This window comes from Mustela nigripes, chromosome 12 (genome assembly GCF_022355385.1).
Source record: "Mustela nigripes isolate SB6536 chromosome 12, MUSNIG.SB6536, whole genome shotgun sequence".
NCBI lineage: Eukaryota > Metazoa > Chordata > Mammalia > Carnivora > Mustelidae > Mustela > Mustela nigripes.
Genome location: NC_081568.1, coordinates 143847366 through 143861549, shown reverse-complemented (window position 1 = coordinate 143861549; position 14184 = coordinate 143847366). Strand labels below are relative to the sequence as shown.

The following is a 14184-nucleotide window of genomic DNA, read 5'->3' as shown; positions in this document are numbered from 1 at the left end:
GGAAAAACACATACAGACCCCCTACTCCATACTAACATTGGATCTGGTCCATTTCACTTTTCTGTGAGGATGTCCTTCCAAAGTACTAAAGGCTTAGGGGAAGCAGCAGCATCACTTGCATGTCTGTCTGCAGCTGATTTACCCGTTTTGTCCAACATTAAAAAATTCAAAATAAAGAGAATGGTGTTGAGCCTATCTTTAGGGGACCTGAAGGTGTCCCCTCTTCCCCCTTTTTGTTTATAAAGCGCATTTTTTATTGTAAGATGCGCGTGCTCCACAACACCCTGTCCTTGTGGGTTATAGGGTATTCCATGTATCAAGTGAATGTCAAGTTGTTGTAGGAAGGCTTTAAAGGGTTGTGAGATGTAGTCTGGACCATTATCTGTCTTTAATTGGCGTGGCTTTCCCCATGCCGCGAAAGCCTGTAGGCAATGGGTGATAACATCTCTGGATCCCCCCCCCCCCATGCACTGAGGCGAAAATTATTCCAGAGCAGGTATCTACAGAGTCATGAACATATTTTAACTTTCCAAATTCTGAAACATGTGTGACATCCATATGCCATATATGATTAGGTAACAAACCCTTAGGATTAACCCCCAAGGTCGGTGCAGGTAGTAAGATCACGCAATTTCTACAGGAGACTACTATGTCCTGTGCCTGTGCTTTTATTATGTTAAATTTGAGGTGAAGAGTTAAAGCATCCTGTTTCTTCAAATCCTCCCCTAAGTGGTCCCATTGAGGTATGTTTAGCAAGCCTTCATCTAGGAACCATGGAGCCGCCTTTTCCACTGTATTCAAAAAGGCCCGAGCAGTTTTTGCTTTTAGTGGAGTTCCATTGGCTTTCAGCAGGTCTTCTAAAGACCCTTCCAATCGCACTTTAGATACTTCAGATCCCATTATGAACACACAGACAACAGACGCGGACGTTAAAGACTCACCGCTAAATTTCGGCTCTAAGGCCGCCCCGCTTCTTATTGCGGACTCGCTAAATCCCAGCGGGGATTCTGTAATTGGGTGATGGGCGTTAAGGAGGGCATGTGATGTAATGAGTGCTGGGTGTTATAGGCAACAGACGAAATCACTATACTCCTGAAACTAATATTCCACTATATGTGAACTAGATTGAATTTAAATTAAATCTTGAACAAAAGAAAAAAAATGTATTGTACCTTTCCTTGGGGAACACCCACGAGTCTATCTGTAAACTTCTGTCTTTAAAGTGATTTTTTTTTTTTTTTAAATTCAAGAAAAGGGGCACCTGGCTGGCTTAGTCAGTAGAATATCTGACTCTTGACCTTGGAGTTGTGAGTTTTAGCCCCAGTTTGTTAAGTCTAGAGATTATTTAAAAATAAAATCTTTTTAAAAATTCAAGTATAAAAATAAATACTAATAAAAATAATTTAAAATTTTTAAAAAATCAGTGTAATTAACAGTTCACTATATATAGCTCAAATATAACTAATAAACATGGTTTCTGGTGTACAATACAATGATTCAACAATTCTATACATTGCTCAGGGCTCATCATGATGAGTGTAACTTTTTTTAAAAACCCACTCCTTGGGGTGTCTGGGTGGCTCAGTGGGTTAAAGTCATGGTCTCAGGGTCCTGGGATCGAGCCCCGCATTGGGTTCTCTGCTCAGCGGGGAGCCTGCCTCATCCTCAGCCCCACTTGCCTCTCTGCCTGCTAGTGATCTCTGTCTGCCAAATAAATAAATAAAATCTTAAAAAAAAAAAAAACCCACTCTTTCATTGTCCTTTCCCCAGAAATAATCTCTCCACTGTCTGCCATAAGTATACTCTCTTTTGCTTGTTTTAAGTTTTTACTTAAATTCTAGTTAGTTGACATACTGGTTTCAGGAGAATTCATCACTTTCATCCAAGACCCAGTGCTCATCTTCAGTGCCCTCCTTAATGTCCATTTCTTATCTAGCCCATCCCTTACCCACCTCCCTATATCAACCCTCAGTTTGTTCTCTACAGTCAAGAGTCTCTTTTGGTTTGCCTCCCTCTCTTTTTCTGTTTTTCTCCCTTGCCCAATGTTCATCTCTTCTGTTTCATGATAAGGATGCTCTTATTCCCCTTCCCCTCTTTCATGATGGGGCATTTTGTAAGTTTCACCAGTAGAAGTAATTGGAATTATGGAAAAATGTACATAATATCATTTTAACCATCCCAAATGTACAATTCAATGACACCAGGTACACCCTTCACAATGTTGTATACCCATCACCACGATCTACACCCAAATCACTTTCAGGACTCCCAATTCTAGACACACGAAACACTAACTTCCCCTCCAGTCTCCAGTCTAAGAATTGGCCTAGTCTAGGTACCTTATGTAACAGTGGAATCATACAGTATTTGTGTTTCTGTAGCTGGCTTCTCTCACTATTCCATATCCCCCTTTAATTTTTTAAAAAATTTTTACTTATGTATTATTTTCTCCTATACACTTTTTAAAGGACACATCTACGAACTGGATCCTTAAAACTGTGAAAGTCTGAAGTGTCCTTCATGTTGTTAGGAACACAGAGAACAGACCTTGTGAAATAGGTGGACATGCCTGGGACAAGGCAGCACGGGTTTCCGATGTTTCCTGGAAACCACTTTGTAACTTTTAAAAGGTAAACGCCCTCCCCGCCTCCAAAATGAACTGAAATGGCCACTACTGCCCACGCTCTTAGGCTCACTTAAACGAGGTTTTTTAACTGGGACTTCCAGGGACCTTGATGAGGTGGAGGTCTAGGAACCTTTTCTGAAACTGTATGCCAATTTGTGATGTGCTGGCCCTGAACTTGAGCATTCCCAAGTGCTCTGTGAAGTCAGTAAGAAAAAAAAAGGGCTGAAGCCCCATTGCTAAATGGAATCACTAATGCTGTCCCCTCCCATGAAACACACCTAAAAGCTATTCCTCCATCAGCTGGTTTGTCTAAGGACATGATTGATGAAGCTACACCAAAAGATAGCCACTGAAGTGGGCCCAGTCAAAGAAGACTCTGGCTTTTATAAAAACAGGATCCTTGGGGTGCCTGGGTGGCTCAGTGGGTTAAAGCCTCTGCCTTCAGCTCAGGTCATGATCCCAGGGTCCTGGGATTGAGCCCCACATCAGGCTCTCTGCTCAGCAGGGAGCCTGTCCCCGCCCCCAGTCTAAGCCCCCCCCCCCCCGGTCTAAAAAATAAATATTTATTTATTTGACAGACAGAGATCACAAGTAGGAAGAGAAAGGGGGAAGCAGGCTCCCCTCCGAGCAGAGAGCCTGACGTGGGGCTTGATCCCAGAACCCTGAGATCATGACCTGAGTCGAAGGCAGAGGCTTTGACCCACTGAGCCACCCAGGTGCCCCAAATTTGGTAAGTTTCTAAACCATGCTTAACAGTTCTAAATATGGGGACCAACTGGTGTTCCAGATGGATTATAACAGAGTCTTATCCATACCTAAAGGATAAGATTTGGGCAAAATATTGAACTTTCAGTTGACCCTGGGATGTGGTCAATCTACTTTACACACAGAATGGACCTGGCTTTCTGGGAGCAAGAGGGAAGACTGGTAGAATGACCCCCACAGACATCCGCATCTTGGCTCCCAGAACCTACGGATGTAGGATCTCATGCCAAGAGACTTTACAGATGGAAGGGTATAGCATAAAGACAGAGATGATTTCTAGTTGCTTGAATCCTTCCAAGAAGCAAAGCAAAGCAAAGAGCAAGTTGGAGTGCAGACATCAGGACTCAGCCCACCATTGCTGGCTTGAAGATGGACAAGGGGGTCCTGAGAGAGGAATGCAGGCAGTCTCCAGAAGCTAGGAAAGAATGCCCAATAAAACAGGACAGAGAACTCACAGAAAGGAAACACAGGCCTGCCAACATCTTGATTTTAAAGCTGTTGAAACAGACTTCTGACCCATGGAGCTCTAGAAAAATATATCTGTGTTGCTTTAAGCCACTAAGTCTGTGGGAAAATGGCATTAAAGCAGCAGTAGAAAACCAACACATGGCCTAATTCATGAGGTAATTTTCCAGAAGTTAGTACCTCCAAACAACTTAGAACAATGGAGTAAGCACTCAATAAATGGTTAACATCCTCCTTAAAGATGTAATAAAGATATGAATAATTCTACAAGATGGCGTCAACAACAAAGCAATGACCTACACGGAACCATCTTCAAAGGACTTAACTTTCTGCTTAAATTTCTGGAGATCATCAATTCCAAGACTATGACAGGTATTCCTAAAATGACTGCCTGCAGTAGGAGCAGCAAACTCAAATACGTAAGTGGTCTTCACAGGTAACATCAATAGGGCAAACCAGCAAGCTGGGCCAAATGGGAGGTGGCCCCACTGGAAGGGGCAGGTCTGAGCCCAGCTCACTGACACCAATGAAAATGCAATGCGGTGACTTCAAATTTTCAAGAAGCTAGAAATCTACACGTTGTTCTATGAAATTTCTTTTTAAATGTTGGGAACCAATTCCCATTGAAACATGGACAGACCCACGCCTAATTTTCAGGCCAAACTACTCACATTGGTCAATCACACGGGGGCAAGAGCCCCTCGGCTTCATACCCCTTGGGCATTTAGTGAACGTATGTGAAGCATGAAAAGGTAAGCTGCATTGAATCTTTTTTTTTTTTTTTTGGCTCTCTCACCACCTCACCTCATAAAAAGTATCTTTTGCAGTATTGGTACCCCACCAAAGTCTAAGAAAGAATGAATTAAATGAAATTCTGATCATGTTAAACAGAAAGACAACTTGGAATTGTATTCAAATCCAGTTTTATTATAATTATTTGGCAATGTTAGTGGCAGTACAAAGTCTTTGACTAGGATCCTGGACACATTAGACATGAATTTGTGTTTTTGCTTTGGCCTGATTTAGGGGCACAGGGACTTTCCTAAAATCTTCTGGCCTCCCTTTCATTACCAAACGGCAAAGTGCCTTGAGTTTCTCTGTCTACCATATCCTGCTACTTCATGGACAGGAATTTGTCAAGTAAGAATGAAAAAATAAAATCCATAGATTCAAAAAATTCTCTGCAAATATTAAGAACATACAAAGAATACAAAAGACGCCTACATTTAGTCCTCTAAGGAACAAGGCAAGCATCTGATGTCTGTGGTTTCTGGTTTTTATTTATTGCTAATTACAATTCAGAGACCAAAGGGTTTCCAAAAGCTGTAAAAACCTTCATTGAATTGATGATAGTCATTGACATCCCTCCCCAATATGGTTCCACTGAATTCAGAGGATAAAACCAGGAGAGCACTTGCATTGGCCTTTAAAATTACAAGCCTGTTTGGTCTTTAATGGGGTTTTTCTTCTGCAGTAGCTTGGGGCACTATCTGCTTGCTGAATGCTTGACAATTAGCATCTGCCTTGCAGGAGATCTAAGTATTGGCTTCGTAAGGTGTATTACTGGACAGCAGCTGCTGGAGGCATCCCTGTCCAGGGTAAAACTTTTAGCAGACCTTAAGCTTAAAACCTTAGAGGATGTGGTACTCCTTAGTTGTTCTCCAGGGATCCCGAAGCTGTCTGCAAGAGACAAAGAAAGTTGTGTCAGAATCTTTACATGAGAACTTTCAGCCCGTTTCTAAGGAGTCCTTGCTTTTTTAGAGGTATATGAAAACCTGGCTTTGGCAGGGAAGCCCTGGTGTTTTGTTCCTGTGATAAGACTATCTCTTGGGTATCGGAATGCAGACAATGAGGCTGGGCAATCACCTGAGAAAATTCTGCTCTCGCTTCCCTTTGAGGCAGTACTTTAAGATTTGTTTAGGATCATTTTTCAAGATTTGTTTAGGATCAGTATCGGTTTTCAAGCATTGTCTATTTCTGGACAGTCTCTTATGAATTTGAAACTGTTTCGCAGAATGGCCAAAGTATTTCGGCAGCAGGTTGAAGACTGGCTATACCAGACCACTGTTGGCGGCCTGATTATTTTTAGGAGGAAACGTGGGGAACAAGTTACCAGAGTCTCCTCTCACTGATTTGTGGTCTACAGAGTATCACTACTCCAAGAAAAAGCAACTTGGCAATCAAAACGGATATGTGTTTGCATCATCAGAATAGGTAGGGCCTTGACTTTGGGAAAGTTAACTATGGGAGTGATTTGTGTTGTCCTAGTTCACAGGCAGGCCTGTGATCATTAAGTCACAGCAGGAGCAGTTAACATCAAATAATAGTTTTTATTCTCTTTTCTCTAAGAAATGAGGAAACATTTTCTTCAGGAATGAGCATACATTTTTAAGTTCCTCCATGCGTAACTCTTTGCATAGAATTTATGTTGTTAAAGCATATATAAATGGAAAAAAATAAATATCCTCTCCCAAGTTAAAAGAAAAAGAATTAGGATACGAGGACCCTCTCCCCCACGTTAAGGTCCGTCCCACTCTTCATTTCAACCATACTTAACCACAAGACATTTGGATAGTATCTGGAACCAAAAAAAAAAGCTATGTGTACAGTGTCATGTCACTGACCCACAAAGCACTTAATCCTAGGAGAGAGAACTTCTACTTACAAATGGAGTCCTGATTCCAAATTTGCTGTGGAATGTCATGGTGACTTTGTTTTTATGTCCTGTTCTTTGATCAAAGGCATGGCACGTATCGAACGGTGGACTGTACAAGTGAAGGCTCACAGCAGGTTCCGTGTGGCTAATGTTCTCGACTCGATGTAAGCCAATGGAATCTACATAAGACCCCAGAAGGAGAAGTGGATGAAGGAGCTTAGACGACTGACAGGTGCCGATAAAAGTTTTGTTAACCACCTGAGAGCATAAATCAATCTGCTATAGAGAGCAGTTACTTCAAAGGGACTTTCCAGTTAAAGACCATAAGTGCTATGCCCTCTACTCTCTCCTGAAAGAAACCCCCCTACAATTGTATTAGAACAATTTTAAAAGGGCATCAGTCCACCAAGACCAAAACACCACCACCACCAATGGGGAAAGAGCCAACATCAATAAAAGTTTAAGAGCCTGAAAGTAGATGAACCACTTGGCCAAGGACAGAAAGCTAATCCTGAGCTATCCGTGGGAAAAAGCCAAAAATTAACCTGACCGCTATCTTGATATCACATCTTTATCTGTGTACACCAACAGCTCAGGGACTGGCAACACAGGTGCTCTGGAAACGGGGATGAAGATGGGGTGAAAAATCCAGGAACTGGTTCAAGGCCTATTCAGGAACTGGTTAAAAGCTCAAATCCCGGGCACCTGGGTGGCTCAGTGGGCTGGGCCGCTGCCTTTGGCTCAGGTCATGATCTCAGGGTCCTGGGATCGAGTTCCGCATCCGCATCGGGCTCTCTGCTCAGCAGGGAGCCTGCTTCCTCCTCTCTCTCTCTCTGCCTGCCTCTCTGCCTACTTGTGATCTCTCTGTCAAATAAATAAATAAAATATTTAAAAAAAAAAAAAAAGCTCAAATCCCTTTTACTTCTTTCCCTCATTTCCCTTGAGTATAAGTCTGAGATCTATACTCTAGATAAAGAGCTCAATACATGAACTCAGAACTGGCAGATACCAGGTAAAAAACAAGTGACTTTAACAGGTGATCATTTACCTACTGAATGGTAAGATCCCTGCTTTCTTCCCCACTTAGCTGCCAGAATGCTGCCAGACGGGATTCCTCCTTGTCCCCTACCAGACAGGAGATGGGAAGCACCTTCTCAGGGAATCTGATCGGCTCCAGAACAAAGCTTTTTAAGATGTCTCCATCAGTTGTTCCTCAAGGAGAAAGGTCTGCCAGATTACTCTAGAGGGAGTCTAGTTGACACACACCACCCATGTTAACTTTTTTTTGTCCTCAGTTTTCAAGTATTAGCATACAGCCAAGGCCACCAGACAACTGAGCAAGGCTAGTAGTAGCACCACGCCCCCTCAAAATATAGACCCCTGAATCAGACACTGCTCAGGAGAAGACTTTAAAAAAAAGCAACTTTATGATTAATATCCTCAGAGAAGAGATGAGAAAACAGGCTCCTTGTTAAAGGAGCTCTCAGAAAATAGAAAGGAATATCTGAGAAATAAAAACCTGAATAGAAAGGCTTAAAGAAAAACTGAGCAAGCTGGAAAAGACTCCGAGAACAGAGGAGGACAAAACAGAAAACGGGAAAGAAAAAAAAAAATCAGACGACTTGTTCAGAAGGTTTCATATCTGAGCAATGAGAGGTTCAGAAACAGAACCAAAACACCAAACCCCCACAAAACCCCAAAGAAATAGCTTGAGAATATTTTCTTGAATAGAAGGATGCAGAGTTCCAGAATGAAAGGACCCACAGACTACCCAACACAATGAATGAAAGTCATGAATCAAGAGAGAGGACTGTAATACTGGGGATAGGAAAAGGTACCAAAAGGTTAACTGACATTCCAAAGTTTCTAGAAAGAAAACAAAATTTCACAGAAAGAATCAAGAAACAGAATGGCACCAGGCTTTCAAAAAGAAGACTGGAAATGATAAGTCAAGGGATTACCTTCATAGCTCGGAGAGAAGATCCTAGGTCCTAATTCCACATCCAGCTAACTTGTCAACCATGTTAAGAGGATGGAATAGACATTTTTAGATACATGAGGTCTCAAAACATACTTTCCATGAACCCTTTCTCATAGAGTTAATGAAGATATCCTTCACCAAAATAAGAGCATGAGCCAAGAATGAAGCAGACAAGAGATCAGGAAAAAAAGGGGACCAGCAACGGGAGGGAGCAAAGGGAAAGCCTGAATGGTGGGAGAGGACCTCAGGAATGGCGGGTGAGCCCTAGGTGAGTGACTGACCAATTCACACTCAAGCTAAGGCCTCTGGAGGAGAGGAAGGAAGGGGCGGGGAGGGGAAGGAGGGAAGACCAAATACTCAAAAACATGTTGAGAAAAAATTTCTAGTTAGGAGAGAGTTTGAGGAATAATCAAGGAAGGAATTGTGTTAATTAATGTAGTCAAGGGAGGCACCAAATTCTGATTTACGTTTCATGATCTGGCTCCGTGAGCTCACACAAGACAATGGCAAAGCCTAGAAGGCGAAAACTGTAGTTCTATCCCAGCTATAGTCAGACCACCTTCCAACCACTCACAGCTTCTGGGATCTTTAGACATTTTCCTCATTTCCTGAAATGGGACGTAATTCTCAAAGGCAGACTCTTTGGTTCTATAGCTTACTGCTCATAACAGACTGGTTTAGGCACAATTCCGAACCCAGGTTCCACATTCTGAAGAGATGGCCGCCCTTATATAAACTGGTTGTTTCTCCAATTGCAAGCTGCACAATCCTGCAGGCATAGACCCCACATAGCCACCATCCTTTAGAGAAGCCCCTGAAACTCGTGCCTGATACCTAGTGTTAATAATCCCAGCATCCATCCATCCATCCATTCCTACATCCTACCTTCTCTCCATCCATCTGTCCACCCATCCATCCATCCTTCCATCCATCCATCCTTCCATCCAGTCACACATCCATCCATCTTTGCCTCCTTTCCTTTATGCCTATGGTGTACCATCTGTCACAAAAACCTTGGACCTTTCTTGGAGATACTTATAGATGCCGGTTTGGTCCAGGCATGTCTACCATTTGCCTTTACATTATTTAATTTGATCTCCTTGCCCCAATTTCCCTTTTCCTCCACCCTATGTTGCACACCACTATGGAATCCATCAAGATACTCCCAATAAAATTCTATGGACTTAAGCCAGCTCTTACTTTCAGCTGGTTTGGGAGGCCCAGGCCTTGATCTCACTCTACTCTCCTACCACTCCTATCCAAGCCCATTCTCCCTTCTTCTGTCTAGTGAGACCCATCTAGAACTTTTCATTCTTTGCAAAGATTGTGCCTTCCCTTCCTGCACGCTCTTCCCTTTATTGAAACATCATTCCCAGCATCAGTACCTATCTGTACTCCTCCTGCATCTGTAAAAATCAAAGGCTGATCCTTGAGGCTTTTGATCTTATGGGCTACAAAAATATTTAGTTTATCCCCTCCCCCCATATTTTACCAACTGGCAAAATTTCCCATAGAAATCAGAATTTCCCACTTTGGTGGAAAGAATTCGAACTATGTGGCTGGAACTGAGTGGCTGTCACTAACCCCCTTGGACAGTGTGGCCTGCATACACCAGTACTCCACAGCCTTACTCCTGGCCTGTATTGCACCTGCTTGGCTCCTGGAGGTTTTGCACTAAAGACCCCTGAATAAAGCTTACCTCCTCTTTAAGACCAAATCTAGTTTCATAAAGACTCTAGGACTCTAGCTGAAATCCTTTCTGGCCTTATTGGGCAACAAAGTTTTTCTAGGAAATTTGGTGTGCCTTATATATACAGCAACCCTCAAATAAAATTTAGCTTCCTGCCACCTAAGAAATGAACACCTCTGTGCTTTGTGAACGGGGGAGGAACTTCCCATACTATCTGACCTTTGTAATTGGCTTACATTCTTTTCTTTTCTTAAGATTTATTCGTTTGGCAGAGAAAAGAGAGAGTGTGCATGCACAAGCAGGGGAAGCAGGGAGGGAGATGGAAAGGCAGGCTCCCCACTGAGCAGAGATCCTGATGTAAGGCTCGATCTCCGGACCCTGAGATCATGGCCTGAGCTGAAGGCAGACACAAAACTGACTGAGCCATGCAGGCGCCCCAGTGGCTTACATTCTTAAACTAATGAATAAACTGAGACCAAGTATCACAACTAATATGGGACTTTAAGATACAAGAGGAAAGTTGCATAGCCAGGAAAAAAGTCTCTATGGTATTTTATTTTACATCAGTGGGATGGCATTCCAATTAAGAGTATGAACTTGGGGGTGCCTGGGTGGCTCAGTGGGTTAAGCCGCTGCCTTCGGCTCAGGTCATGATCTCAGGGTCCTGGGATCGAGTCCCGCATCGGGCTCTCTGCTCAGCGGAGAGCCTGCTTCCCTTCCTCTCTCTCTGCCTGCCTCTCTGCCCACTTGTGATTTCTCTCTGTCAAATAAATAAATAAAATCTTTAAAAAAAAAAAAAAAAAAAAGAGTATGAACTTGGGAATCAAATGGCTTTAGTTCAAATGCTGCCCGGCACATAAAAGCTGACAGATCTCAGACAAGTTATTTATTGTTCCTATATGTTGACAATCTCATCCATAAATGGGAATCGAAAATGATCTCCCGTCATTTTTAGCAGGCTTTGTGGAAAGTTACTATCCCCTTTAGAAATACAGATGTTAATCACAGACTCTTCTGAAAAGCATATGGCTCTCCCAGATGGCATTTAGGAGGAAGAACGAATTCTTGGTAGGAGATCTATAAATCATTACTAAATAATGCACTTTGTAAAGATTCCCTTGAGAACATGTTTTTAGGGTATGCTGTATGCATATTACAAAAACAGGGACCAAACAAAACAAAACAAAACAAAAAAAAACAAACAAAAACAGGGACAAGCCAGCATTCCTAATCATTTCTGGAACATTTTCTAACACAAAGACTAGTATTTCCAACCTGGCTTCACTCCCTAAGAATCACCTTTTTGGGTGCCTGGCTGGCTTAGTTGGTAGAGCATGAGACTCGACCTCAGTGTTGTGGGGTTCAAGCCCCATAAAATCTTTAAAAAAAAAAAAGAAGAAGAAGAAGAAGAAGAATCTACTTTTGTACATTCATATTCAATGCTAACTGTCCTTGGACTTGGCAGGAAATAACTTGTCAGTGGGTACCAATCTATAGGCTCCGACTTGTACTTTTGAGTAAGTGATCCCAATTCAGATGCAAAGCTTTAAAAAACAAACAAACCAACAAAACTACTGCTGGGGCACCTGGGTGGCTCAGTGTGTTAAAGCCTCTGCCTTCAGCTCAGGTCATGATCATGATCCCAGGGTTCTGGGATCGAGCCCCCATTGGGCTTTCTGCTCAGTGGGGAGCCTGCTTCCCACCCCCTTCTCTGTCTCTCTGCCTGTTTGTGATCTCTGTCAAATAAATAAATAAAATCTTAAAAAAAAAAAAAACAACCTACTGCTTTTAGATCATTTTCTAAGTATCTGGAACCATGACTCCATGAACCCAATTCTGTAGTGTTTCAGAAGGGAGTTGAAGGCTTTTCCGCCTTCCTCTTTGAAAAAGGTAATTGGTTGTTACCATTGATGTAGGCACACTGGTTTTCTCTCAAGATTCTTTCAGACTTCTTGATCATCTCGTTGGATTTTTTGTCAGGCCAGGCAAATAAGGTCTCCTTCAGGTTTCCCTGCAGCATCTTCAGAAAGCAGTGGGAGTCAGTGTGATCATGGATACTGCTACACATAGACAAGAAAACAATGGAACTCAGTGGACAGTCCAGCACCTCAGGCCACCTAACACTCTGCCCAGAGCTTACCGCTGCAGCATACTGTCAAGAGCACAGGTCACAAACCATTTCAGCTGGCTTTGCAAATATCATCAATTTGTAATTAACAGCATTCAGGGCAACATATAACATACTAGGTCTTCCATATCAGTGCATACATGCAGGGCAATTTGGATGTATAACCGAAGTACAGAACACTCTGTTTTTAAAAAGCGGGTTTGTAATACTACTTTGATAACAGAAACACAAAACCAGCCACCTTTTCTCTTCTGCAAGACACAGCTTTCAAGAACTCAATTAAGCTGAGCCACAACTCAATTATGAAACTTCGGAGAAATTGGAGAAAGGATAAAGATAATGATCTCTCATAATTGCATCAGATTGGGGCAACTGGGTGGCTCAGTGGGTTAAAGCCTCTGCCTTTGGCTCAGGTCATGATCTCAGGGTTCTGGGATCAAGCCCCACGTCAGGCTCTCTGCTCGGAGGGGAGCCTGCTTCCCCCTTTCTCTTCCTACTTGTGATCTCTGTCTGTCAAATAAATAAATAAAATCTTAAAAAAAAAATTGCATCAGACTGGTAAGATCACTTAACATAGTGTTTTTTTGCCCCCCCCCCCCCACTCCACCCCAGGACTTTTCTGTTATCTTCTCCCTTTGGGGGACAAAAGGTATGTGTATGGGTATTAACACCCAGAGATTTCACTGAAATCATGCCAATATTTTGTAGATTCAGAGCCAGCTGTGATTAGTTCCCAACAATAGAGGGAGAAAGAAAGTATCCTGCATCTGCAGAAAGCATTTATTCATGGAAACCTAAGAGTAATAAAAGGATGAACCTGTATGTTATTAGCCGTTATCTTCTATGTTGAATGCGTAAAACCATAAGAACTCATCTCCTAAATCCATAAAGGCTAGTCCTTTTTTTTTTTTTTTAAGATTTTATTTATTTATTTGAGAGAGTGGGAGAAAGCACGAGAGGGGAGTAGGTCAGAGGGAGAAGCAGACTCCCCATGGAGCTAGAAGCCTAGTGCGGGACTATGAAGAGTCCGGGATCATAACCTGAGCAGAAGCAAGTCGCTTAACCAACTGAGCCACCCAAGTGCCCAAGCCTAGTCCTACTCTTGAAATAATCTGCTTTCAAAAAATATGGAGAGAATGAATGCAAACAAGGCCATTCCCTATGAGAAAAGTCCTCTATAGACCCAACTCCCCCTAAATCTCATCGATGCAGGTCTCCTCTCTTCCATCAAAAACGGGTCTGCAAGTATTGTTTTTACCATTCTCAAAGGCCCAAGAAGGATCTGTTTACGGAGTTAACAATACTCACAAGTGTATACACTAAGGACAAATTAAGAAACCAAGTTTCAAAGAATTGGTGTTAGTTTAAGCCGCCTAGCCCTCTACATAAAAAAGCTAAAAAGAATGAAAAAGGTTAAAGACAGTAAACAATTAACTTGAAGTAACAAGAGATTCTCTGAATTTGTGAATTGCTTTTCTAGGTCCAAATGTGGACACTGGGTCTTTGGTCCCGAAATTGTTTACGGACTTCAAAGCACCACCAAGGTCAAGTTTTAGCAAAACTCCATATACATTTAACTCCACAGAAGACACAGAGAGAGATATTAAGTTAAACTGGTTACTTACCTCCTTTGATTTACTACTCATTTGGGGGGCTGGTTTTGATATACGTGGTTTATGCCTAAACCCCTTCTGTTAATTCCCAGGAGAATTTTTTTTTTTTTTTAAAGATTTTATTTATTTATTTGACAGAGAGAAATCACAAGTAGATGGAGAGGCAGGCAGAGAGAGAGAGAGAGGGAAGCAGGCTCCCTGCTGAGCAGAAGCCCGATGCGGGACTCGATCCCAGGACCCTGAGATCATGACCTGAGCTT

The 14184-nt window shown here is 42.3% G+C and overlaps 1 protein-coding gene across 2 annotated transcripts in view; it reads right to left on the bottom strand.

Moving 5' to 3' along the window:
* Window positions 1-4762: 4762 nt before the first annotated feature.
* The window catches only part of CDO1 (cysteine dioxygenase type 1), a 13830-nt gene continuing 4408 nt past the window's right edge, over window positions 4763-14184 (bottom strand). For both annotated transcript variants that reach the window (XM_059416100.1, XM_059416099.1), the window contains 3 exons: window positions 12089-12243; window positions 6522-6691; window positions 4763-5536 (listed from right to left, as the gene is read on the bottom strand). In XM_059416100.1, the coding sequence (XP_059272083.1) occupies window positions 5507-5536; window positions 6522-6691; window positions 12089-12243 (355 nt within the window). In that variant the 3' untranslated portion in view covers window positions 4763-5506. The remainder of the gene's footprint in view (window positions 5537-6521; window positions 6692-12088; window positions 12244-14184) is intronic.